The sequence below is a fragment of the Myotis yumanensis genome, unplaced genomic scaffold (assembly GCF_028538775.1).
Source record: "Myotis yumanensis isolate MYYU_CA2020_CCGP unplaced genomic scaffold, mMyoYum1.0.hap1 SCAF_12, whole genome shotgun sequence".
NCBI lineage: Eukaryota > Metazoa > Chordata > Mammalia > Chiroptera > Vespertilionidae > Myotis > Myotis yumanensis.
This window is the reverse complement of record NW_027223763.1, coordinates 26,133,030-26,160,577: the sequence shown is the minus strand read 5'-3', so window position 1 is coordinate 26,160,577 and position 27,548 is coordinate 26,133,030. Positions and strand designations below refer to the sequence as shown.

At 49.2% G+C, this 27,548-nt stretch overlaps 1 protein-coding gene across 1 annotated transcript in view; it reads right to left on the bottom strand.

Annotated features, from left to right (window-relative positions):
• Positions 1 to 27,548, bottom strand: part of GABBR2 (gamma-aminobutyric acid type B receptor subunit 2) — a 314,564-nt gene that overhangs the window by 10,048 nt on the left and 276,968 nt on the right. Inside the window, exons 14-16 of the mRNA XM_070431092.1 lie at positions 7,392 to 7,502; positions 3,507 to 3,731; positions 1,413 to 1,595 (exon numbers count right to left, since the gene is read on the bottom strand). Of these exons, the coding sequence (XP_070287193.1) occupies positions 1,413 to 1,595; positions 3,507 to 3,731; positions 7,392 to 7,502 (519 nt within the window). The remainder of the gene's footprint in view (positions 1 to 1,412; positions 1,596 to 3,506; positions 3,732 to 7,391; positions 7,503 to 27,548) is intronic.

Below are 27,548 nucleotides of genomic sequence, written 5' to 3'. Positions count from 1 at the left end.
GGGCCCAGTCACAACCCTTGATCCAAAGGAGGGGTGGACAGAAGAAGGTAATTTGGTTTCTCTTCCCTGGTATACAAAGTCCAGCATTTGAAGTTTGGCTTGGGCACAAAGGAATCTGGTTATGGCCTCTGAAATACTCAAGAACCAGAGAAGGACCTTCAGGACAAAGGTGAGGTCTGCTGCAGCAAACTCTCCGGGAAGTTTCTCTCTACTTCCTTCTCTCTTGTGGTCCATCACGTAGATGTAAGTGATTACAGGTGAGTGTGAACAGTTGAAGGAGGTGCACACAGTTAGGAAGCTATTTGTGAAATAACAGAAGATATATTTTGTGCTCCGCTCCCTGGGTTCCTGATACAGGACTCTTGAAACCCTTATAATTTCCCGTGTGAGAAGTGTGTTTTTGTTCTAATGAGGCAACTCTGGGTGGGCCCCTGGATGAGGGCTGGTCATTGGCAAGACCAAACCATGATTAGAAGCTTGGAATTTTTAGCCTCACCCTATTCTCCCGACAGGGCGAGGAAGCCTCCATAATTACCCCAGCAGTGCAGGGCTCGGAGAGCTTCCAGGCTGGCAAACACATCCACACCGGGAGATGACGCGCCCCCACTCCATGCGGGAGGAGCACCTGTGCTTGGGGTCCCTCCCAGACCTTGCCCTATGTATTCCTTCATCCGGCTGTTCTTCTGAACCCTGTATCATACCCCTTAATAAACTGGTCAACGTAAGTGTTTCCCTGAGTTCTGTGAGCTGCTCTAGGAAATTATCTGAACCTGAAGAGGGGATGGTAGGACCCCCAAACTGGTAGCTAAATTTTTAGGACAGAAGTTGAGGGTAACCTGGGGACCTACTACTTGTGATTGGCGTCCGAAGTGGGGTGGGAGCAGTGCTGTGGGACTGAGCCTTTAACCGGTGGGATCGGACACTGTCGCCCGATAGTGTTAGAACTGGGCTAAATCATAGGTCACCCAGCAGGTGTTGCAGAGAACTGCTTGGTGGGGGAAAAGCCCCACACATTTGGTGACCAGAAGTGTCAGAAGTGAAGTGTTTGTGTGAGTAGTAGAGGAGACACACAGGAGGTGTACAACTGAGCTTTTCCAACTCACTGCTATAATCGGGAAGTTCACAAATCTCTCAGAACGCCTTTCTTTCTGGGGATGTATTGAATCAGGGCATCTGGACCCCAGGGCATGGGCCAGCGGGGCAATAAACTCCTGCTGATCTGACTAATAGCCTGTCTAGCTCACGTCCTCCTTGGTGCCTGCAGCCGGCACGACGGCAGCTGGGGCTGCGCAGCTGTGATGCAGGGATGTCCTAGAGGAGACATGGGAACAGCAGCTCACAGTTCCCTGCATCGGGGCACAGAGACGCCAGAGGGAGGACGGGGCCCTGGCTGGCAGTGCTGTGGGAGGTACCTCTGTGATCTTCATTCGCAGGCGATGGTTTTCGGACTGCAGGCCCTCAAGGCGGGATGTGCTTGCTTGGTTCACGCTGGTGACAGAGGTGGACGTTTTAGAATCTTCCTTCTTCTGATTCTGAGTGAATTGGAAGCGTCTGTTCTGAGTTGCTGCATCTGGGTTTGTTCTCAGAGTGATAAGCTGAAAGAACATAGGTGGGTTTGAAAAGAGAACCCTGGGGTCCTCCCTCCATCCAGCCTTCCCGCAGGTCCTGCACTGGAGGCAGCAGGGGGCCATAGGAAGTACATGCTGCGAGTCCAGAGCCCTGGGCTCAGGACTGTCTCTGCCATTCACTTGTGCGTGACCTGGGCAGCCCCCTTCCCTTCACTGAGTCTCAGTCAACTTCCTTGTCAGTAGAAGTCTGGTCTTCGGACCCTGATTCCACCTGCGTCCCAATATCCTGCAGAGCCCACTAGGGCCGCTTAGGCCTGGCTCAGTTGAGCCTCACTCTGCCTTGGGCCTTGCGCCATGTGGAGAATAAACATGAAGGTGACAGTTGTAAAGATGGTGGGATGGAGGAGAGTGCAGGCTTCTTGTTAGAACCACTGGTGAGTGTTGGGGGAAGACTAGTGACTAGCTCTGTTGCTGACAAAGACATTTTTATATGAGAAAAGGTTGCCACTTGACCCTGATCTTACGTATTTAGTTGAGAAACATCTCTGGTTTAAGGCAGGCTCTGGGCTCAGGACTGGAGAGCAGGGGCTGAGCGAGTCACGACCCCTGACCACCAGGACCTAATGGGCCAGGGGCGAGGGGCTGAGCTCTGAGGAAGGCTGGGAAGGATGGGGAGGATATGGGAATCCCAGGGGGAAGAAGCGACATATGCCAGCACAGGGAGACTGGGGCTCAGGGCGCTTATGGAGAAGGGCAGTTTGGATGGTGGACAGGGATTTCTGGGGAGACTGAGGGTCCTGAAAGGCAGCCCAGTGTCAGAAACTTGATCCTGGAGACAGGAGGGCAGTGAGGACCTACTGAGGGTGACAGAACAGAGTGACACGACCAGAGTGGGACTCAGAATCATCTGGCATCTTTTGCAGGACAGAGAGAACGTCGGAGTGTAGGAAGCTGGAGCCTGGGCAGGTGTCGACAACTAGAGAAGGGAGGAGTATTCGCCAGAGGCACTTAGGGCAGAGCTGACACTGCTTGGGGACTGACTGGGCACCCAGGAGGATGCAGGTGCCATGGGCAGCCTCTAGGGGAGGGAGGTCCCTGAGTGATCTCTCCCTCATCTTCTCCTAGGCCTAGGCAGACACTCCCCTGCTTGGGCCAACAACTCCTTCCCCACTCTCTCTGTTTTCCGAGACCCACGGAAATCAGGCTTCCCTCTGTGCAGATCTGCTACTGCAGGGGTTCCTAGGAGGCAAGGCCTCTGGCTCACCCACCTGCTGCTGGCAGGATAATGTTTGAAAAGCACCTCTCAGGGTGGTCCTGCAGGTCAGCTTTTCAGATGAATGAAACATGTAAGTGCCTGTTAGAAATGGTTACTCTTTGTGACCCATGGATACTACTTCTGCCACTCTCTCTTAAGGGAATAATGGGAAATAAGGAACATGTGTTATGTGGAAAAGTCGTTTATAATAAATAAAGTCGGAAACAACTGCAATGAGCACCAATAAGAGACCTAGTGACAAGTAAACGTGGGACCTTCCCTCAGTGAGGTTATAAACGTGGGGAAATACAAAACACAAAAAATTAAGTGAAAAAGGCAAACTGCAAAGCAATATATGTGCTAGAATTATAGCTATATCTGAAAAAGCACCACTGCCTAACTATTAAAAACACTGGAAGAAACACATAAAATATTAACAGTAAGAAAACAAAACAAAAAGTTTTTTTCTGGGTGGTAGGACTATGTTTGGTTTCTGAAAATCTGGCTTTCACTCTTCTGCGTTTTCCAAACTTTCTGTGTTGTGAATTGTGTTCATCATAAAAAGAATGTGTACAAGTTAGGAAGTGGAGGAGACTCAGCGATCCCCTGTGACAGAGCTGGAGGCCAGCGGCCAGAGGCCAGAGGCCAGGGTGGGGAGGGTGGGCTGTGGGCACTGCCCATACCTTGGGCACAAACACCAGGCAGAGGGTGATGGTGCTGCAGAAGATGATGACCAGGGCCACGATGCAGAACTGCACGTTGGGCTGGTCCCGGGTCAGGAAGGAGACGGCGGCCCCGATGATGCACATGATCCCCACATTGTAGACGCTCATCCCTATGTACTTGCTGTCGTTGAGTGCAGGGATGCTGACATTGCGGGTCTCCCAAGCTAAGAAACAGCCGAACAACTGAAACGGTGGACAGAAAGGAAAGATGGTCATTACCACGTGGTGGCACACGCTCTCTGTCCTGAGAAGCAACTGAACAGAGGGCTACTTGGGAAGTGGGGGTTGCGGGGAGGGAGGCTGGGGCTTAGCTATCAGCCAGGTCTTCTGGAGGTCACCACCTGTCTCCGCTCATGGCCCTGGGTGAGTCTGGGGGTGCCGATTGGGAGTGTTACAGCTGTCTGGTTCTCCTTCGCCCCCACCCCTGGTTCATGCACAGACCCACAGGAGCCATGATCTTCACCATCTCCCCTCATTCTACAGAGAACACTGGGGCCCAGAGAGAGGAAGGGACTTATCCCAGGCCACAGAGCAACACGCTGGCCAAAGTGAACCGTGTCTCTAGAAGTTTAGTCCAGTCTTTTTCCCATTATACCAGCAGGAGCCCCTGTGTCTGGGACTTCTGTTACCCTACAATGCGCATAGCTACCCAGAATAGACACTGGGTTTCCTAGCCTATACATGACTAGGTTCTGGATAATGCCATGTAGTGTGCACAAGTACGTACAAGTTCTGTAAAGTGTCTTTAAAGAGAAAGATGTTCTTGTCCTCCTTCCTAATAGATGGAGTAGGATAGGTGGAGTTCAGACCACTAAGTCATCTTAGACTACAACGTGGAAGCAGCATGATGAAGATGGGGGCCCACAGGTGCAAGGAGCTCAGGTGCGGGAGCCCCCACACCTCTCCGAGACTGCTTACTTGAGAGGGAGATTAACTGTCCCTTTAACCACTATTATTCTGGTTTTCGGTCCCTTGCAGCTCTACTCTTAACCAGTATCTCCCAACAGAATTGAGCAGGTAGAAGTCCAATGTAATCTGAAGCGGTGTGTTGAGAGTTTATCTTCACAGGTGGTCTAAGGGCAGGGCGGGCTGCAGAAGGAAGTACAGACAAAATGCAGGGCAGAAAAGTGTGTGGGTGGGAGGGAGAGCCGACCGAGACCGCGGACTGAGCAGGGGCTTCTGCTGCAGTGCAGCATCTCCAGGAGGCCTCCCCACAAAGGCCCTCTTCGCTGAGATCTCCTCACTGCAGCTGGGGCCTGGGCCATCTGCCTGAGCCACTTAGCAGCACAGTGAGGGACTATGGTTTGAGGTTTGGTTTACTTTGGCACCGCAATGCTGTGCGGCAGAAGGGTGGCTGGCACAAGGCCGGAGGATCTGGAATCTGCTCTGCTGTCCACTGGCTGTGTGACTCTGGGCATGTCACTTCACCTCTCAGGACCTCAGTTTCAATATCTGTGGAATGGGAATAAAAATACCTCTCTTACAGGGTTTCCTTCCAGATGCAGTGAGAGGGCGGATGTGAAAGCATATTATAAATGGAAATGTCCTATATAGAATGTAAATGGCATTTTGTAATTGGAATTATGTTATACAGTCATGGTTGTTCTCCTCTCCTTTTCTTGGTGTGTTATCTCACAGACTGATTTATTTTTTAAAAATCCCTTTTAAAATGGGGAACCAGAAGCCCAGGAAGCAGACAAGGAATGAGGGAAAGAACCCACAGCTGTGAAAGTCTGCTTTGTGCTGGTTCCCTCAAAGTTGGCCCCCTGCCATCCCACAAGGCACAGGGCATGGCTGCCACATCTCACAGGGGAAGAAGAGGCTGAGCAAGGCCCAGGTCCCACGGTAGTGAGTGTCAGGGCTAGATGGGTGCTAGGTCTCCTGCTCTCTGACAGGGGGTCTGACCTGCTTTGATTTCAGACTTCTGACCTCCAGAACTGTGAGATGTTTTAAGTCACCAGTTTGTGGTAATTTGTTATGGAAGCCACGGGAAACTAAGACGCCATCCATGGATGGTACAGGCTGCTTTGAAGGGGTAAGCTCCCCATCACGGGAGGTGTGGAAGCAGTGAGTGAAAGAACACTTGTTGGAATGCTCATGGTGGGCTGTGCGGTGTGAGGATGGTGAAACATCTGACAGCAGAGCGGGACTACAGGGCTGTGCATGCTCTTTCCAGCCGTGAGATTCTGAGGTTCAAGTGCAGGAGGGACTAGGAGAGGGGCTTTTAGTGATAAACCCTAAGGGCCAGGAGGGCTGTGCACACTTCTTTGCATACACTGGACACTAAAGGATTCGTGCTGTCAACTACAGTTTTATTGACAAGATCTGATTGGTATTAGCTTTACTGGAAGAGATACAGTCATCTCCAACCACTTTTGGAAGTAGGTGGGGAAGATAATGAATGGCCAAACAGTATAGATAAATCCAGGTTAGGGTCGATCTGATTCACATAATCTAATTTTACAGAGTCAGGGTCAAGAACATGGAGGCTGAAGGGACCCTGGAAAGAGTCTAGTTTCACTCTCTTTACTCAACAAGGGCTGGGGCAACTCAAGTCATGGATGTTGCACATTTCCTGTAACAGGGCTCCTTCCTTCCCAGGGGCGCCATCACATCTGTGAACACTGCTCTGTCATATGAAATCCTTCCTTACGTGGGCCAGGGGGCTGCTTCGCCCACTGGTGATGATGCTGTCCTCGTGTCCGTGCCACCTCTCTGACAGTCCTGGTGCCCAGGATCCCAGAGTGTGTCCCTTCCCAAGCCTAGGGCCTTAGGCTGGTCTTTTAATGACTCATTTACATTCTGGGAACCTCCTGTGGGCACCTCCAGGTCATTACCTCATGGGACGCAGATGGCAGCCCAGTAGTTCGCAAAGGACCTCTATGGAAACACAAGAGGGTCTCAACTAGTGTGAAGTGAGGGAAATCTTTGCCGAGGGCCCCCTAACACCTGCTCTTCTGGTGTGGCCCCTTGAAGGACCCAGGATTGACCACTAACAGTTTCGGAAGCAGCAGCAGGCGTGGAAGCATTTGAGCAGCGTAAGGAATCCCAGTTTATTTTAGGACTTTTCAAGGGGGCTTCACTTTCCACTTCTAAGTGGAGGCCACACAGTAGCAGATGGTGGCTTAACTTTCCTGTGGAAGATCTGAGGAGGGTGTAGCAGCAGCTTCCTGTCACTGCAGCGGTTTTAAGTGGAGGCACAGTTTTCACAGCATGTGGAGAGAAGATTCAAGGCTCAATCTGGGATAAGATAAGGTGGGGCTCACCTTTCAAGGCCTTCCTCACCTTGACATTCCACAATCGTGTGAGCTGGGCTTGGTACCTGATCTTTGATATTAACAGATGAGTAGAGTGGAAAGAGTGCTAGGTTCTGGGACTGAAAGTTACCAGATGGCCTGTGGCAAATCACTTAACCTCTCTGATCCTCACTTTCATCATCTACAGAATTGGATGAGTCCAGCAACCTCCCATGGATTTAGAGGATCCAGTGAAATTCGGATGTGAACACGCGCTAGATGTTAACACACTGCCCTCCAGGAGTGGGACAGAGGCAGCTGCCCAGAGCCATGCTCCCAAGTTTTGTTTGACTCTGCCACTTACTAGCTGAGTGACTTTGGGCAAACAGCCTCAGGTATTCCTCAGTGAAGTACTAATGAATACATTATTTACACCAACTCACAGGGTTGTTATGGAAATTGCCATACCTTGTGGCAGGTACTGGGCCTGGCATAAAGCAAGTGCTTAGTCCTGGGGGTTCTTATTTTTATGTTGCTGGAGGCCCTTAGGAGACAGAGTGTGACAGGGAAGCATTTCCCTGCACTCCGCCTCCTGCTCTGCACCTACCATGAGAAGCCCCTTGTAGGCATAGACGATGCCAAGCCAGATGGTCATGTGGGTGTTCTCACAGTGCTCCAGGAGAGGGCGGATGGAGATGTCTCGTCCTGCGGGGTCCGGCTGTGCAAAGAAAAAACAGAAACCCAGGGATGGCACTGGGCACCCTTCCAACAACGGGGTCCCTACCTGACTGCGCTTTTCCCTCCCATAAGCCACAGCTAGTGCCACCATCAGGATTTTGGGATCCGCCTCTTTTCCACCTGTGTTCCTATGGGGGTGGGCCTCAGCGAGTTTGACTGCCTTCTGTTTGTTGGCTGTGATTCAGCCTGTACTAAAGTTATATATGATTTTTATGCCCTTCCAATTTGAGTCAGAGCTCCTGAGGGTAGGGACTGAGTCACTTGTGTGCCCCTAGAACCTAATACAAGACTTGGTCCAGAGCCAGCATCTATAACATTTGTTGAAAGAGGGGGAAATTGAGGCATAAAATTAGGTCAGGAGTCCTTTAGGTATCTCTGGAATGAACTTGGGGAGCTGCAGATACAGATCTACTGGCTGGGCCAATCAGATCTACTGCCAAGCCCTTCTAAAGAGACCCTCTTGCCCACCACCCCATTAAAGGAGCTCTGGTGGCTGCATTACCCATCTGGGGCCAGAGCTGATTGGACAAGGGGTGGGCACCTGACCCTAGGCAGCCAATCCAGAGGCTGGTCAGAGACCTATGAGGTTTCCTAGAGCAGAGTGCTCTGCCCAAGAGGGGTGGTAGAGAGGATCCTACCCAACCTCAGTAATTAGAACTGGAAACCTCTGGGAGAGAATCAGGAAGGAGGTAGCAAAAGGAGAAAAAGACACTCAGGGAAAGAAAAAAAATATACTGTACATATACAGGGTGGGGCAAAAGTAGGTTTATGGTTGTTCATATGGAAATGAATACAAGAATTAACAAATAATAGCACAAGAATGAACTCTGTGCTTTACATACAACTGTAAACCTACTTTTGCCCCACCCTGTACTTTTCCTGAATCATTGAGAGTAAGTTGCAGATATCCTGACCCCTCACCCCTAAATATCTAGCATGTGTTTCCTTAGAACAAGGAGATTCTCTTACATAACCACACACACTTAACCAAATTCAGGAAATTTAACATCGATACAGTGTATTACCTAATTTACCATCCACTTTCAAATTTCACCAGTTGGCCTAAATAATGTCCTTTAAGGCAATTGTGATTTTTCCAAAGCAGGATCCAATCTGGGACCACGTATTGCATGTACTTGTCGTACCTTTAATCTCTAACAGTTCCTGAGCCTACTTTGGTTTTTCATGTCACTGATATTTCTGACGTTTCCAGCTTAGTTATTTTGTAGAAAGTCCCTCAATTTGGGTTTGTCTGAATGTGTTTTCATGATTAGATTTAGGTTGGGCATTCTTGGCAGGAATCCTATGTAAGTGATGTTTTGGCCTTCTCGGTGCTTCACTTCAGGGGCACTTGATGGCATCTTGTCTTATTACTGGTGACGTTAACTGTGATCATTTGGTTGAGGTGATGTCTGCCAGACTCTCTGCTTCAAAGGTACCATTTCCCTCTCATAATTAATAAATAATCTGTGGGAGATACTTTGTGCCTGTGTGAGTATCCTGTTCCCCCACAAACATTAACTCAGTGGTTTCACATCCATTGATGATTCTTACCTGAGTCACATTATTTTGGTGGTTGCAAAATGGTGATTTTCTAACACTATGATTCCACTGAAATACTTGGCATTGTACTGTACACAACATCTTTCCTTACGGCTCACTTTTAAAAATGTGTATCAGTATAGACTTGTAGGTTTCTTTTTAATTCAGTATCTTATTATCCAGTAATATGTCTTTTTTAATTTTGATGCTCAAATTTTTCCAGATTTGGCTAATGGAAACCCCTTCGCTGCTGGCTGCCTTCTGTGTTTTTCAACATGTCCCCATAATTTTTTTGAGCACTTTTCTACTTCTTGGCACAAGATGTTCCAAGGTCTCCTCACACTTTTTTCCCCCTTCAGTCTTAGAATCAGCCATTTTCCCAAGGAGTTCTGCTTCTTTTTAGCAGAGATTGGTATTTAGAAATCAATATCTGGGCATTAGATGTGTTCATGGTTTCTGGGGCATCATTAATTCTAGGTCTATGTGTGAATATATGTATGTATGCATGTATTTATGAACCATCCATCATAATTTTATCTATATCTTTCTATCATCTATCTATAGATATATATGGTGTCCCAAAATGTATACACACACATTTAAAATTGTATACATTTTGGGGGGACACCCTGTATATATAAGCTCTAACACCACAGGTTTCTTGCTTGCCTCCCTCTATTTCCATATTTGCATCTTTCTTCTTCTACAGTGAGAACACTGGTTTTCAATATCATCAAAATATTCTCATTTACTTAATCCTACAAATAAACACAAAACAGTTTCAGAATTGCTACATCCATACACTAACAAGAAATTTATTAAGTAAAGTTGAAGATTTCTTTGCATATCTGTTTGTCTTTAGAACAGATACCAATAACGGTATCTCATCAAAGAAGTATGTTCAGGATGTTGTCCTATTGAGGCCCAGGGTGAAGTCATATGCCGGAGGGGAAGGGTTAGGCATTCCCAGGGTCAGTCACTAGGAGGAAGGGGCACTTTGGCGATGTAGAAGGCGGGCCTGAGGCAGGTGGAAGATGGAACCCCTATTTCTCTTGGCTCTGTTCTCTAGGCCTGAGCTTTGAGGCAGCAATGGCCTGGGCACCTGTGAGTTGGGGAAAGACGGTGCTCCCACATGGAAGCAGGAGTGGTGGTATCCCTGGGCACAGGCCATCTTGTAACCAGATCATCCAGCTACATGCTCTCTGAGGCCTGATTCCCTTTTGTTGTCCTAAGCCACAGGAAGCCTTAGCTTGGCTTCTGTGGTTCCATGGTCACTGAGTGCACATGCGGGCTGGAGTGCCAGAGGGGAGGGGAGGGCCATGAAGCCTCTGTCGTGGTGGCAGTGGGTACCAGTGAGAGACACCCAGGGGAAGGTGGCTATCAGAAACCACAGTCAGAGTGGCCAAGGCCAGAGATTTCCCCTCCATTGCTGCCTGGATTCTAAGGGTGATGGGAGTTTCTTTAAGTCCTTTCATTGTTTAACTAAGGAGACTGAGAAGGAATGTGGTCCCAAGGTCAACAGTGACTTTGTGACAGAACTTGAGTTTCTCTAATATCTGACAACCAAGCAGACATTGGAATGCAGTAGCACAGGCCCATCGCGGCCATGCATGAATAGCAAACCCATTAAAGGTGACTGTGTCTGTTCTGCAATGAAAGGCACTAATTTATGATGGACTCTTAGATTCTATGTGTAGAGGACTGATTCTGTCAAACATCTTGTTCAATGTAATGATAACTATTCACAGGAAGCTGACGATGGTTGTCTGGCTTACATGCCCCTGTGACAGACCCCTCTTCCCACTATTGGTGAGATGGTTGCAGTTTTATTACTGAACCAGAACCACCTCCTCCTGCACCTCCACCCATTGGTCTTTCCTCTTGGGCTCCCCAGAATAACCTCAACCTCTCTCTCTCCTTGAGTCTGCACACCATCCTTTAGAAGGGGGAGACCCACAGTGAAGGTACACACCACCTCCTTCCACATGTCGACCTGGTCCTTTTGCCTGCTTGAGTTTACTGTTGATCTAGAGGCTTAGGGTCGAGCTCAGCCATCTGGTGAAAGTCTGCCTGCACCCTTTTCCAGATCTCCTTGCATTTTTAAGTAACGACCTTCCACTGGTGATTCAGATGTTCCTTAGGATTGACTAAGACCCCGTCAGATAATTTTCATCCAACTGTTGTTAGCTCGGTCTTCCCTCTTCTGCAGCTGACATTCCAGCATAGTTACCTTTCCCTTGTTAGTAAACTCCTCCCCACCCCAGTCCCCATCTTGGTCTGCTCTGATCTCTTTGAATCCTGAAATGCTAATTCTTACATCTGGTCTTTTAGTCCCTCACCCATCTCTATAAGCTAGAAGGGCATTGGAAAACCATGGGCCTGCTGAGATTTCAGAGAAGTCAGTGGGCAGAGAGGTTTCACACATCTTCCCAGTCCACAGGCGCTGATCCAGAAATAAGCACAACAGTCTCCTGGTAGTGAACATCCTCCTCACACAGGTCTGTGCACACTGATCACACATCAGAATGGTAGGGGGTGGGGGTGGTTTTAGGAGTGATGAAGTTCAGGTTCAGGCTGGGAGATGGGGAATCTGGATAAAAAAGACCCTTGCATTGAAACTCAAAGCAAACTGGAAGTGCCACACCTCTTCTTGTCTTATGTGCCTGACCTGAGACAAGTTCAGAGTGGTCTGAGCAGTCACAGGAGGGAGAGATGTGCAGCACGGCCACCACCTGAGCACTTACTTGGAGTCACTGTCGTGCACCAAAGCGCCACTAGAGGACACCAGAGAACTGTGCGGAGAGACCCACCCAGCAGCTGTGGATGATCCTGGGCTGGGGACACAGAGCTACTTCTGTGGCTTGGTGGGGCTGTAGGTGACAAAGCCCTCAGCAGCATCCTGTACTACTCTAGAAGGTACCCACTGGCCTTAAACCAGGTTAGATTTCCAGGCACCCTGGAGGACCCCCATCTCCCTTCCAGGGCAGTGGGGGTGGGGGTGCCATTGAGCTGGAGAGCCCAGGCTGTACCTGCCCACTCCATTCACCCTGCTCCTACTATGGGCCATCCATGCAGCCCAGGGCCACTGAGCACAGGGCACTGATCCCTACAGATGCCCAGCTGGTACTCAGGCCCACTTCCCTGTACAGCTGTGGACATGCCTCCACTGGCCTAGGAATGTTTCCCTTGCTCTGGACACTGGCCTACAAGAACTTTAACTTGCTTTGTCCTTTATTTTCCTTCCTTCCTTGCTGCTCACCTGGGAAATTACCTAAGCATTCATTCATTCATTCATTCATTCCATAACTATCGAACATTGCCACTTGCCAGGTACCATTCTGGACAGGGGAATGCAGCATGCAGCAGGATTGACAAGACCCCTGTCCTCACAGGTCTTCCATTCTAGTGAGATCAGGATGATTCCATGAGAGCAGCCTCAGAGGAGAGTGGGTGGACTTCACCAATAACAGCTGTCCTAAGGGCACCGAGAGCGGCTTGTCATGAGTGACAACGACATCTAGTTGCTAAGCTGCGTCCCCTATACCCGTTATCTTGTCAAAGCCTCATAAGAATTCAACAAGAAGTGCTACTCATTTTACAGATGAGGAAACTGAGGCACAGAGAGGTTAAGTAACTTGCCCCAAATCTCCAGCTAGAAAATGTCAGAGCGGAAATTCGAACTCAGGTCTGTCTTTCTTCCCTCACCATATGCTCTTCCCCACCTTCCCTGCCTCTTTCAAAGCACCCTGTCAACTTCAAGGCACCAGTGGGTACAGACCTGCTCTATAACCAGTGAGGTGCGGCTAGTGAGAGGAAATGACTTAATTACTACACGTTCAACAGAGGCCTCCCTTGAAGGCCCTGGAGCTCTGTGAGGGCTGTGCTTTGGTGCTGCAAGCTGAATTCAAGCCGATAAAATGCTCTTCCTGCCTGACAGGCGGTGCCCAGCAGAGAGGCCAAGGCTGTCTGTGATGGCCGGGGCTCCAAGGGCTCACACCTGACTCCTGGTCCAGCCGCTGCTCAGCGGGAGGCTTGCAGAAGCTGCTGGGGAAACGTCTCCCCATCTGTGCACTGAAAGGAGGGCAGCTGGCCTGAGAGTCCCTCTGCATGATGCAATTATTCACAATGTAGGTCAGTGGCCCCTGCAAACATCCTGCTTTGTCAGGCTGCATACATGAACGACCGGGAGTGTCTGGGCACGGGTTGAGGCATTGGGTCCTGAAAGGTCAGAGGCCCTGGTCCTGCTATAGACTTGCTGGGTGACCTTGGGCAAGTCTCCACTTTCTTTTAGACGCTGGTTACTCATTTGCAGCGTGAGCCCATGGGTTAATTTACAGTATAGCTAATGTGAGCCTGAATAATGGAGGGATGACTGTACTGTCCTACATGGACCGATACGTAAAAACTCAATCAATGTTTCTCATGTGCCTACTGTGTGCCTGCACTGTGCTCCATGCTGGGGCCCAGGTATACGAGATGGACAGGATGCTTGCCTTCTCAGAGAGTGCAGCCTAGTGGAGGACACAGAAGGCTGATGAACCACACAGTACAGCTGAGTACAATGGTGAACAGTGTTCCTACAGAGAGGTACAAGTTTCTTTGAGGGGTACTAGCAGGGGCACCTACTGCATATCAGATAGTCTGGAAGGCTCCTCTGCAGTGGTGACATTTAGTCTGTGCCCTGAATGATGAGAAGACCAGCCATGTGAGAATCTAGGGGGAGACCATTCCTCGGAGAGGGAACAGCAAGTGAGGAGGATCTAAGTGGCAAAGTCCTTGGCATATTTTAGGAACCAAAAGGTGGCCGGTGTGGCTGGAGTGTAATAAGTGAGGGGCCAGCCCACAAATACCTGGGGAGCTTGTTAACCGGCAGACGGGCCAGCAGGTCTGGTTGCAGCAGTTGCAACATGCTCCCAGGGGACACAGATGTGCTGGGCCAGGCCTCAGATTAGAGGATCTTAAACCAGGCTGACATTTGGTCCTCACTTAGCAGATCTTTGGTTAAGAGTGAAGATTCCTTTGTCACTCACACACTTCTGACACAGAGTATCTCTATGTCCTGACCCTGGCCAGACCCCGCAATACAGTACTTCTGTGTGTCCTGTGTGGGTCCGAGCAGGAGGGAGTCTGGGTGGAGGACATGAAGGGTGCCATGGGCCTTCCTGTGACCAGGGGGCTCTTGATCTTTCATACTCCCACTGTGTGGGTGGCTCAAATTCTCAAGCCCCCACCTGACCAGTCCTTTTTTAAAAAAAAATCCTCACTTGAGGACATTTTCCCCATTGATTCTCAGAAAGAGTGGAAGCGGGGGCAGGGAGAGAAACACTGATGTGAGAGAGACACACTGATCGGCTGCCTCCCACACACATCTGGACCTGGGCCAGGGAGTGAGCCTGCAACTGAGGTGGGTGCCCTTGAATGGAATCGAGCCTGAAAGCCTTCAGTCCGAGGGCAGATGCTCTATCCACTGAACCAAACTGGCTGGGGCTGGCCAGTGCTTCTTTGAAGAATCGGGTGCCTTCCACCTCTGACCAGTTCCCAGAAGCTTCTCTCAGAACTTGTTCCCTGAGCCATCCAGCTTTTCTTTTAAATTTCAAATTTGATTTTTGAAATAGATGGTAAAATTGGAAGGTGAGTGTGTGTATAGAAATGTGATGGTGGGGGAGAGAGGATGTCTAACCTTTGGGCTGCATTGCAGAGTCTAGAGATGCTCTCTTTTCCTGGGAAAGCAGTTGAGTCACAGCCTCTTTTGGGGACAATGGAGGGGGGTCTCATCAAGGAAGCCTGGGCAGGGAGGGGAAAGGGCACGTGGTTCAGACCCCAAGTCCAGCTATATGACTTTGAACCCATCTCTAAGTCTGATTCCTCATCTGCAACCTCCCAGCATTGGCAAGACAATCAAAGGAGGTAACTGGGGTGAATAGCAGGCTTCAGAGAGTGGAAAGCCTGCTCCGTGTGTGTAACCCGTCATCATTATCTCCCACTGCAGAGTCACAGCGTGCTGGAGCCGGGAGGAACCTTCCAGATCCCTCCGGGCCGGGCTGCTTATCTCAACAGCAGCAGCCCCACATCTCTGAGGCAGCAAAGCTAGAAGCTGTCGTTTCAAGGTAAGAATTTTTTTTAGAATGTTTGATTACGAGTTAGAGTGAATGTTTTCAGAATCCCAGGCCGGGAAGGGACCTGTGAGATCACCCGCCAGGGTTTCTCAACAGGGCACTTCCTGCATTGTCTTCTTTGGAGGGGATACGGTTCTCTGCTGTGAGGAACTTGCCTATTCAGTGCAGGGCACTCGGTGCCCTGGCACTTGGGCACTAATTGCCAGGAATGTCTTCTGGTCACTGTGACAGTCCACATCTCCCTCCCCCGACTCCCCATTTCCGAACACAGAGGATTATGCACTAGTCCAATTCCTCTTTTTATAGGTGGAGAAACAGTCCCAGGGAAGGACTCTAGCAAGAGGGTGACTGAATGGAGACCTGGATGCAGGTGTCCTGACCCATTCCATGCCCCGTGCCCTGGGCCATGCTGTGGGTTGGCACAGGAGGGGCCAGCCTCGTGGGCTGCCCACCAGCCAGAATTTATCCGGACTTACATTTTTGGGCTCTGAGCACTGCCTCGTCAGCCCTCTGGAGCTGGATGAAGGCCACCCTCTGACTTTGGACTCATCCAGTCTGCCGGTGCTGTGCGCCTTGCTCAGGTGCACTTGGGGCAGCATGCAGAGCAGCAGGCATGGGGTCCAAAGCCACTCACCCAATGTCTGTGGGGTGGGAGAGGTGGCCGGGCACTGGCTGAGAAGCAGAGGGAACCTGAGTTCAGCATTAGAACACCAGTGGGCCGGCAGACCCCTGCCTGGTCCTGATCAGAGAGGCATCCTTAATTTGACCTTGGAATCTAGCATGAATTTCTGTGGTTGTATAAGGGTCAGAGCTGGGGTGGGGATCCTTGTGGGGAAGTTAAGGGCTGACAAGTGCAGTGATAGGTCCTAACATTCCTAGCCCTTTGCAGCTCATAAATCCTTCTACTGCAGTGGTTCTCAACCTGTGGGTCGCGATCCCTTTGGGGGTCGAATGACCCTTTCACAGGGGTCGTTCGAAAATACATCCTGCATATCAGATATTTACATTACGATTCATAATAGTAGCAAAATTACAGTTATGAAGTAGCAACAAAAATAATTTTATGGTTGGGGGTTACCAAAACATGAGGAACTGTATTAAAGGGTCGTGGCATTAGGAAGGTTGAGAACCACTGTGACTGGGATTTCTCTGATTTTGACCTCAGGGCAGACCTTCAGGGTGAAGGAGCCAGGAATTTTACACCCATGTTACAGGTGAGGAAATAGGTTTAAGGTGACACAGTCAGAAGCAAAGCCAAGCTAAACCTAAGCCAAGCAAAGCAGGTGGGAGGTGTACTTCAACTTTTGTCATTCCCCTCCCTGTGGCTGGGCTCTGTGCCCATCCCTGTGGAGGCGGGCCTTCAGGGATGCCCCCATTCTCCTTGGGCCTGTCTCTGGGGCCCCTGGGCAAGCCCTGAGCAGGAAGAGCTCACAGGCATGGCTGCTGAATCCACAGCCAAGAGGTGCTGGGTCATGGGGGGCTTCCACGAGACACACTGTGAATGTGGTGATGGCATCCCTGCTGCCTGGGCATATAGGTCAGTACTTAAAACTCAGGTGGTTTCACTGGAACACCCAGAATTCTGGCTCCTTTTGGAAAGGAGACACTGGGCAGCACAGGGCCTGCTGGTGAGCCTGGCGCGTCTGCCAACGCCCCACGACTGGGCTGCCGGTCCAGCGGGTCTCCAGGCCTGTTCCAGAGTCAAGTAAGTGCCTGGAAGACCTCGTAATTTTAAGGACACTTTGAAGTAAGTGTGACAGCTTTTCTTGTTAAGTTGGCAAAGAAGTGAGGAGAGACTAGTGGTGACTGAGAACAGCTGATGTGCGTGAGGATGGCGCCCGTTGCGCTCTCATGCTGGAGGAGATGCGGCTGGAGGAGAGCTCCCCCAGGGAGAGCCACGGCTTCAGAGGAAAGTGCCGGCTCTGGAAGGGCAGTGCCATGTGCACCTAGCATTCCGAGGAGGCCCAAACCTCCGCGGGGACCAGGAGAGGGGGGCGGGAGGAGAGAGAGATGAGAAAGAAGAGAGGCAGGAGAAGGAGGGAAGCTGGTTGGGCCACATGGTCCTTCCCCTCAGATTTCTGCACCTTCTGAAGTTCTATTAAAATTCAGGAAATGGCCCGGCCGGTGTGACTCAGTGGTTGAGCATTGACCTATGAACCAGGAGATCAGGGTTCGATTCCTGGTCAGGGCACATGCCTGGGTTGTGGGCTCAATCCTCAGTAGGGGGTGTGTAGGAGGCAGCCAATCAATGATTCGCTGTCATCATTGATGTTTCTATCTCTCTCTCCCTCTCCCTTCTTTTCGGAAATCAACAAAAACATATTTAAAATTCAGGAAATGCTTGACGAGCAAGAGGGGATGCTGGTGAACCTGGCCATGGCTTGAGACTTGCCCTGGGTGATGTGGGGAGGAACAGAGACAATGTCTGTGAACCAGGAACTGGACCGCGCCTACAGGAAAGGCTGCGGAAAGGCCAAAATCTCTAGTAGGCTCAGGGCCTCCCTACCTTGGGGGTGTGAGGCAATTCTTCCCGGATCTCAAGACCCAAGAGGTCCCAGATGATACTGGGATGCACAGAAATATGGGTTAACTTTTCACATGGTCACCTGATTTTTGTAGAAGCAGCATTATTGAGTGGAAAGGTTTGGTGGCCAATCTTGAGCAAACAAGCTCTTTCCCCTCTGAGGTCCCTCGGTGCCAACATCTGGTGATTCCGGGGTGGTGGCACCAGATGGAAGCCTGTTTCTCCCAGGCTCGGCTCCTGGAGTCTGGTTTTCCCCCACCCTCAGCAGGACCAGGATGCCTGAACCCTGCATGCCCCAACCGGCAGGGCAGAAATCCGCAGGCTGGTTTCCCAGGGCGCACGTGGGAACGACTGTGGCTACACCACCTCCACCCTAAGAGCAGAATCATGCTTTCTTCCTGCAGCTCTGGACCGGCCTGACCCCACACAGCTTGCAGTCTGGGCAGCAGGCAGTGGCGGGAGGGTCCCATGCAGGGCCTCTGGGGAGGCTCTAGGGGCACTGACCCAGGCGGGCAGGGGATAAACAGAAGAAGGAAAGCAGAGCAGAGAGAGACACAAGGGGATAGAGAAGGGAAACTTGTGTCTCAAAGATGCTGATACTATAGTGTCAGATTCCGAGATTTAATTAAACCCTGAGAATAAACAATAACAAGAGCTTAACGAGGGAATAGTCATTTGGTCCCTCTGCGACTGGACTCCACATAAAACTCTCTACCCTCGACTCCCATCACTAGCCTCATCTGTGGCCGGGCCCCATATCCTCCCCTCCTGGTCCTTTCCTGTGCTGTGTCCTGGTCCTGAGATGCCCTTTCTTACACCACTGTGTGCACCGCACCCATTCCTTCATCTTTGAAATCCCCCCAGATCCTCTCATCCCGCCCCTCTGAGGCCCCAGTGCTTCCTGCCTGTCGCTTAGGGGAGGGCCATTGCCTCTGTGTTTGACTTTTTGCCCCTCCTCTCTCAGCACCCTCACCATCCTCTCCACCAATTGTCCTCCCCTCCCCCCGTTATTGACTGCTCCTTGTGTGCCAGATTCTGGGCTAAGGATGTCATACACACATACACACTGTCCCATTTCATCCAAATAATCGCCACAGCAGTGGGCTCTAATACAGACTTGGGACTTGAACCCAGGTCTGCCTAACTCCCCAAACCCTGGCTTTATACACAAATCCAGAACTGCCCAGACCCCCTGGCAGGTGAGCTGGCCCTTCTCAGCCTGGCCTGGCTATGTCCATGGCGCGTCTCTCTTCCTCTCACAGGGTCTGCTGCTAACGCAGTGCATGGCCAGGCTAGAGTTCACGCGACTCCCTGCTTGGTGTGAGATGGGAGGTGACAGGACGAGGGTGCGAAGACCTTCTAAGTCAGGAAGCTGGAGCACGTGGGATCCTGGACGAGCTACTGTAGGCCATCACTGCTGTGTACGTGTGCTCAATCTAATGGTTTTCAATGTCATTAGATCTGCCTGACAACCCTAGGCATTTAGTAGGGCCATCAGTCTCATTCCCAGTTTGCGTAGAGGACATTGAGCCCAGGAAGAGGCTGTAACTCACCCAAGGTCACACAGCAAGAAACCCGAGGACCTGGCACTTGAGCCGGGTGTCCTGACTCCTAGTCCAGGGCCTTTTCCGTTGTTCGAGCTCCTCCCTGGAACTCTGACTAATTCTGGGAGTCTCAGCTCAGCAAGGAGAAAGGCAGCTGGCTGCCTGGACAAGCCTTAAGTGTTCCCTCTTGTGATTCCTGCTGCAGCTCAGATTTTAGTTTGCCCTTGGCTAGAAGGCAGCAGGGTAACACTGCAGTGCCCTGGGTAATGGATAGCCGCTGGCTTTGCCTCTGGACCAGGGCTGGGACCCAGGTCCATCACATGCTCACTCTGAGCCCCAGGTTCTCCTCTGAGAAATGCTGGAGTCACCTGCTTTGAGGGTTGTTCTGAGCATCAGGCAAGAGCCCGGAAGACAAAAGACTACACTGCCTGGACACACACACCCACGGTAATGCGCACAAGAACAAGGCATCCATTTCATTTGCCTGTTGTCATTCAGGGAGGCACACGGGTTGGGAGCCCCAAAAGTGCAGTGTTGCAAAGACTGTTCCAAAATAGGATGTTGTAATTGGTGCTGTGCCACCGCTGGCTGTGCGCGCTCGAGTCCCCGGGCAGCCACAGGCCCCGGGAGCGTGTGCGTGCCCCTTCACTCTGTAGCAGGGCTTGTGTGTCTGGGCCAGTTTCCTTGTCCTCTGCCCATGCTTTCTCTTCTGCACCAATGATGAAGTCCCCAGGGTGAACATAATGCTCCAATTCATTATTACTTCAAAGCTGTTCTCAACTCATCTCACACACATCCATTAAGAACAAATATATACATATAAATATATATATAATGTCTTTTGAGGTCATACCATTCAATTATTCTATTTTGTGAAATTACAGAAGTTTTGGGCTTGAAGACACTCAAGTGTTTTTCCCTTCCCTTTCTCAGTGTGCAGTCCATGCTAAGAGCTCGTCCAACCTTTCTTTGCACACCTCTGGTGATGAGACTCACTACCTCCTAAGGAAGCCCAGTTCATTTTGGGATATGTTCTTCCTCATCCTAAGCTGAAATATGTATCACCAGAACTTCCCCCATGTCCCAGCTCTGCCTTCTAGGCCCTGCTCCTCCCTTGGCCCCAGGACAGCCCCTCTGAAGCTTAGAGACAGGGATTGTGCCCTTTTGAGTCTTTTCTTTGTGGGTTGACATCATTCTTTCCTACATGGCACAGTTTCTTATTCTTTTTCCATCCTGGCCACACTTTCTCCCCCTGGTCTCCAAGGGGATCTGAATAGGACAAGAGTGGTGTCCCCTCCCGTGCCTAGAGCCCTATGCACCCGGAATACTGGTGCTTGGGGGACACACACACACACACACACACCTGCTTTTCCTTAGGGAATCTAAGAACCATATATCCTGTGATGCAGAACCCAAGAGTTCTCTCTGCTGCCCAGGAGAAATGCCCTGGCGGCCCTGTCATCCCTCATGACACTTCAGGGTCTCCTTTTCCAAGCAGGATGTATCACCAAATGGGCAATCCCAAAATACGCCACCCTGGAGAGCATTATGCTAAGCGAAATAAGCCAGCCAGAGAAAGACAAGTATCACATGATCTCACTCATATGTGGAATCCAATGAACAGAATAAACTGTTGAACAAAATAGATCTAGAGACATAGAAGCAGGGAACAGATTGTCGAATCTCAGAAGGTGGGCATGGGTGGGTGGGTGTGGATGAGAAGAGATCAACCAAAGAACTTGTATGCATATATACATAACCATGGACACAGACAATGGGGTGGTGGAGGCCTGGAGCAGTGGGTAGGGATAGGCTATAAGGGGTCAATGGGAGGAAAAAAATACTTTCAACAATACTTTCAATAATAAAGATGTTTAAAGAAACAAAAACAAAACAAAACAAAAACAGGCTACTAAAGGCTATTGGTGTGTCGTCATAATAATCTCACCAAAATAAATAAATAAATTAAATTAAATTAAATTAAATTAAATTAAATTAAAAAGACTCAAATTAGCAGGGCAGGAGGAGTGGGCAATCCAGAGCCAAGACAGGGTTGGGGAATAAGAACAGGAATATAGAGCCCTGGCTGGGTGACTCAGTTGGTTGGGCATCATCTGCGCACCGAAAGGTTGCTGGTTTGATTCCCCGTCAGGGCACATGCCCGGTGTGGGCTCCAACCCTGATAGTGGGCATGCAGGAGGCAGCTGATCTATGTTTCACTCTCATGTGATGTTTCTTTCTCTCTCTCCATTTCCCTTACTCTCTCTCTCTAAAAATCAATTTAAAAATCTTTAAATAAAGGAACAGGAATGTAGATTTTAGAAGAATTGAAGTTGTATGTTTTTCCTATGAACCAAAGATGTGATACAGCTTTGGCACAGCTAAAAGTAAGTATATAAACATCTTTAACGTTAACTTAGCATTTTCCACGTACATAATCACATATGCCCCCACAACAATCCCATGCAAGGTAGGATAGAAGTATCAGCCTATTTTACAGATGAGGAAACTGAGGCTCAGAGAGGTTCGGTGGACTGACCAAAGGGAATGGAGTGGCAGAGGCTGGCGCTCCCCTGACATCCCCTCTGTTCACCCACAGTCTCAGATTCTTTACAGTTAGGAGTCACATGACTAATTCTGGCCAATGGGCTAAGGGAGGAAGTGACATTTGACCCTGTGGGCTGAAGCTTAGAAGAGCTGTCAAGAGATCTGTGTGTGGCCTCATGTTTGGGCCCAGATCACTGAGCTGCCTCATGGAGGAGGGACCCCCTGGAGGCCGCCTGGATTTACAAGCGGACTTTGTATGAGAGAGAAATAGGCCTTTGATGCATTTTGTCGCTGAGATTTAGGGGTTCTTTATTAACGCAGCTTAGCCCAGCCTATCCTGACTAATATAGAAGGATATAGAAGGGCAATTACATTTGTTTGTATGTTATCACATGTCAGGCATTGTGCTAAGGACTTTGCATATGTCACCTCATGCAATCCTTGAAGCTATGAGAAAAGGATTATTGTTTTTCTTTACTGCATGGGAAAACGAAGACACAGAGAAGTGAAGCCGCTTGTGCCGAGCCACTAAGGTATGGACCTGGGACCCGACTCTGGGGTCTATCTGATTGGAAAGCCTCTATGAACTCTGGTGATTTGCAGAAACAGATGGCTATTGTGTTCCAACACCCTGTTGGGCTAAATGCTTCCTTTGAAGATGAAAGATCGCACAGATTGCTTTTCTCATTCAGATTTTATGCCTGAGTAAAATCCTTGTGCTCTGATTTATTATAGCAACACTGATTTTCCAATTTTAAGACAACAATGCAGCTTGAAATAAAATGGAAAGAAAACATTGAAACATTTGAAACTTTGGTTTAGATCCTTATTTCATTTTGTTTGAACTGTTCAGGGCCTGCCTCATTTCTCCTCCTGCCTCCGGTCTCCCCCACTTGGATCGCCTGCCAGAGCCACCTTTCAACACAGTCAGACTCTAAGCATGCTCCCCCCTGCTCAAAATCCACCAAGGCTCCTCGTCCCCTCCAGCAGCACTTCCTAAATTACGGTCAGAAAATGTCAATGTAAACATGCGCCCCGAGAAGGGGCTCCATGGTCAAAGAAATTTTGGAAATGCTAATTAAAAATTATAATTAAAACATTAAACTACAGGACTTTTCAGAGCCTTTAACTTGCTAAAGCCTAAGAGGCAGATGTGTAGTTTCTGGGATTTCTTAAACTTTTGGATCATGGAATCCCCCCATTCCCTTTTATTTTGGGACAGCTAATAGGATTAATATTCTATGTCATAAGCTTTGGGAGGATGTTGGCTTTTAGGTTAAAGTCTGAAATTCTCAGCTTAACATTCAAGTCCTCCCAGGATTGGTCTTAGGTCACCCTCCAATTTAACCTCACAAAGCCCTACCTCTCTGTCTACCCCAGGGTTCAACTCCCCTCCCCACCCTGACATCTTCCTGTTCATCATGTCACTCAGTCCTAGGTTGTGAGGTTCTCTGAGCTGTAACCTGGAGAGAAAACAGGATTGAGGAACAATGTCAGAAACTTCACACAATGCGCCTCTATTTGGGAGAATGTTAAAAACACTCTATTAGTGACGTGGCTGAGATGAAAACGGGAATGATGATTGCATGACTAATTGAAAGCCATGTGTTTGCCGAGGCTCAAAGAATCCCTTTTAGAAACGGAAACTGGGCATGCATATGCCAACGAACAAGGCAGAATGGGTGCACATTGGAAACAAAAAGCACCAAGATATGCTGGGCAGAACCAAAGATATCAACGTAATTAATAAAGTAATTAACATGCACAGGAAACGCAAAAGCTGCCAGGAGGCTGATAAGAGAGGGCTATTAAAAAAAAAAAAAAAAAAGAGCAGTGTAGCAGGGAAGTGAAATGAAGTTTTGCATTTTTTTTTCATCACAGACCCCAAAATATTCTCTAAGTAATAAATAGGCCTTGAATAACTGCAAAAATACCAGTGAGGCTGGGGCCTAGAATTTGCTGTCGAACTTCTGCCTGGCAAAATAATCAGCTCAAGCAATCAGTCAGCCATCCAGTCACTGAGATGGGAGGTGCTTAGACTAGGATGGGAGACCTGTGCCAGGTGGTATGGTCAAAGGCAAGGTGGTGAAGGGTGCCAATCTTGGGGCCAGACTGCCTGAGCTCTAGTTCCAACTCTGCCACTTGGGACCTGCAGCAACTATTTAACCTCATTGTTGTCATCTGTAGAATGGGTCTAAACATAGTACCTCTTCATAGTTTTGAGGACTGAATGGACAGATTTGTGTAACGCCCCTAGGCCAGTGTGTGGCCCGAGTGAATGGCTCCAACAGGGACAGCTGTTACCACTATTATCCCCCCATGGCAATCCACCCAAGGAAAAGCTCCCTGATAACATAAAAGTTCAGAAAATGTTTCAAAGTTTTCAATAAGAAAGGCAGACCAAACTCGAGTCCCATCATGTTTCTCCTGTGTCTGGTTCCTGGGGTGTTTCGAGAAGAGCAGGAAGTTGGAGCAGGCATCTGAGGAAGGTGAAAGATGGTAGCTCATCAACAGTCTTGGGCTCTGGGATTTTGGGTGAGTCTGTGCCTCAGTTTCCCCATGAGAGAAATGAGGGGTCTGTTTGGGTGATTTCTTAATTCATTTCAAGTTTTGAAATTCTGAGTCAACACTAGTTACACAGACAAGTGATTATTAAGAGAGCAACAGTGACCCTCCTTAGAGGCCCCTTCTCTTCCTCCTCCTCCTTGGCCATCTTCCAGCTCTGTTCCTGGCGCGCCAAGGTCCTCCTGGGCCCTCAGGTGGAAGCTGCATAGTCATGGGGCTACAGTGCCTCCCTCATCAACATGCCCTGAGCCCTGGGCCTTAGGCCTCTGCCTGTTTCACCAACAGGGCACCATACCCCCCCACCCCCGGGGCTCATGCTACCTGGGTGTTCTAGAACCCATCACTGACTCTGTACCAACATGTGTTCCCTGCAAAATAGGAATAAAGCTCTCTCTGCTGAAGTGATTGTGAGGATTAAAGAAGTGGAGTAGGTGAATGTGCATTAGAAGGTGTAAACCTACCCCACATGCATCACTGCTCTTTAAGACCTCCCTGGGAGGCTGGCAAGGTAGTTTTTAAAATTTCCTTATGGAGTCATGAGGTTCTGAGTCAGGGAGTGGGAACAGAAGGCACAACTATTAAAGTCCTGTGGGTCAGGCTTAGCATTAGGCACTTGAACATGTTGTCCCAGTTAATGCTCATGGTAAGCCTGTGAGGGAGGAATAGGTATTTCCTTATGGGCACTGGGGCTCAGAGAGGGTGAGTCACTCACCCAAGGTCACACAGCTAGGAGGTGGCAGATATGGATCAAAATCTTAGATTGTAGTGTTTATGGCTACCCCATCATTCTTCCAAAGCTCACAGTGCAGGAGCCTGGTTGGTGAACACATTGCATTTCCTTGGCATGGGAATGCATTTCCAGAAGCCTGCCATATATTTTTAATAATTGGTATGAACACGCCATCTCTCGTCAGCCAGCTTCCTGTCTGCTGTAAGACGCAGATAAGGAAGAAAGAGATGAGCAGACAGGAAAATCCTCCATACCCGTTGGCAGAACTCACTCCAGCCCGGAGTTACCTTTCTCGATTGAATTCTCTGAGCCTTCTGTGTCTGCCTCATGTAAATGACTTCTTGGGTGAAATATGAAAACACCATGAGTGGATGTTCATAGTCTCGCTTTGGCAGCTCTGGCGATAATGGCTCAGAGTGGGGTCTGCAGCTTGTGTCTGGGAGTCGGATTCGACTCCTTTGAGATTCCTGAGCCAGGACCATGCTGGTCTGGTCTCAGGGGGCCCAGTGACAAGGATCCAGATACAGGAAAATAGCAAGATGAGGGACTAGCTCTGAGAAGACTCAGAGGCAGGGTGGCCAAGGGCCAGATAACAAATGATGCTTCATGTAACAGCTAGCATTCATTGACACCCTGGGCACAGGTAAGTCCTTTAAGGCACTATCCTTTCTAATTCTCCTCAAAGACCTATAAGGTGGGTATTATAATATCTAGATCCATATTGTGGATGAAGAAACTGTGGCCCTCAGAAGCGAAGTCACCTACTATATGAGTTTCCTAGGGTTGCTATAACAACTTTCCTCAAACTGGGTGGCTCACAACAATGGACATTTACTCTTGCATAGTCCTGGAGGCCGGAGGTCTGAAATCAAGGTGTCACAGGGCTGTGCTCTCTCTGAAGCGCTGGGAGAGAATCCTGGGCCTCATCCAGCTTCTGGTGGCTCCATGCACAACTTAGCTTGTGGCTGCATCACTCTGATCTCTGTCTCCATCTTCACATGACCTTCTCCTGCAGCTTGTGTCTGGGAGTCGGATTCGATTCCTACTTCTCTACTTCTTCTTCTCTACTTCTTCTTCTTATAAGAACACTCTTCATTAAGTTTAGGGCCAACTGAAGTAATCCAGGATGATTTTGTCCTAAAATTTTTTATTACATCTGCAAAGACCCTTTTACTATATAAGATTATAGTCACAGGTTCTAGGGTTAAGGATGTGGGTATATCTTTTGGGGGCTCACAACTCAACCCACTACACTTATCTAACTTCACACAGTCAGTGGCTGAGCTGGGATTTAAACCTAACTCCAGAGTCCATTTGCTTGACCAGGAAGGGCTAAATGCTACCCATTTACCTGCTGTGTGACTGTGGGCATGTTATTTAACCCCTCTGTGCCTCAGTTTCCTCATCTATAGACTGAGGATAAAAATGGTAACTACGGCATGGGGTTGCTGCAAAGATTGAATTGACAAGGTAAGGCACATGGAACAGTGCCTAGCACACAGTATGCACTTAACAAAAGCTATTGCCATTATTGTTACCAAGACTACATAGCTTCTTTGGAACTCTGGATAGATGCTGAGCAGATGGCTACTGAGGATGAGGCTGGACTGGGGCAGAATGCCCTCAGATATAATTTGCCAGGTTTGAATATCTGCTCATAAGTGCTTCACTCTTATGCAACAGCACCCAGATAATCATAGATGTGAAAGAGGGTTAAACATCCACACTTAAAGGAGGCTAATAATTTTGAAAGCATCAATGAAGAGAATGTTTCTTTAAAACAAAACCAAGTAGAACACAGAACTGATGTGGAAAGAAGCAGGAAGTATGAATAGGCCAATAGACCAATCCCAGTTGAACAGATCCCCAGTTATCTAACACCACATGGCCTGGCTGGGGACAGTTCCAATTGTAGCCAGGTCATCTCAGGCCTGTGAGTTCACCTCTCCAGCCTTAGTTTCCTCCTCTCTAAAGTGGGGATGTCAAGGTGCTTTGTAAACTGCCTGCTGCAGAAACGTGAGGCACTCTTGTTATTACAGTATGTGTTTGCCAACCGTTGAGTACCTGTACCCAAGTGGTGTAGACCTGGGGTGAGGGTTCCAGTCTGGAGGACGGGGGAGTGGGGGCTGGGCACTGAGAAGTGGGCAGCCCCAAGATGACTGCTGTCTCCTGAGCTCTTAGGAGGGGCCCACAAGTTCTATCAGTGTCCTCTAAACTGAATTGAGCATCTTTGGGTCATGTTAAGTATTCTCTCCTATGTCAAGGTCAAAATGACTCAGTATTTGGAGTTGAACCTATCGTCTCTTTAAGGAGAAACTAAAATTGCAGAAAATAGTGAACATTTCACCAAGTGGCTAGTGGTTCCATTTCAGAGCCACTGTGGGTGCTGAGGTGCCTGGACACTGTGGTTCCCTGGCCCTTTGTGGTTTCTGTGGTTGGTGGTTTCCTGCAACTGCAG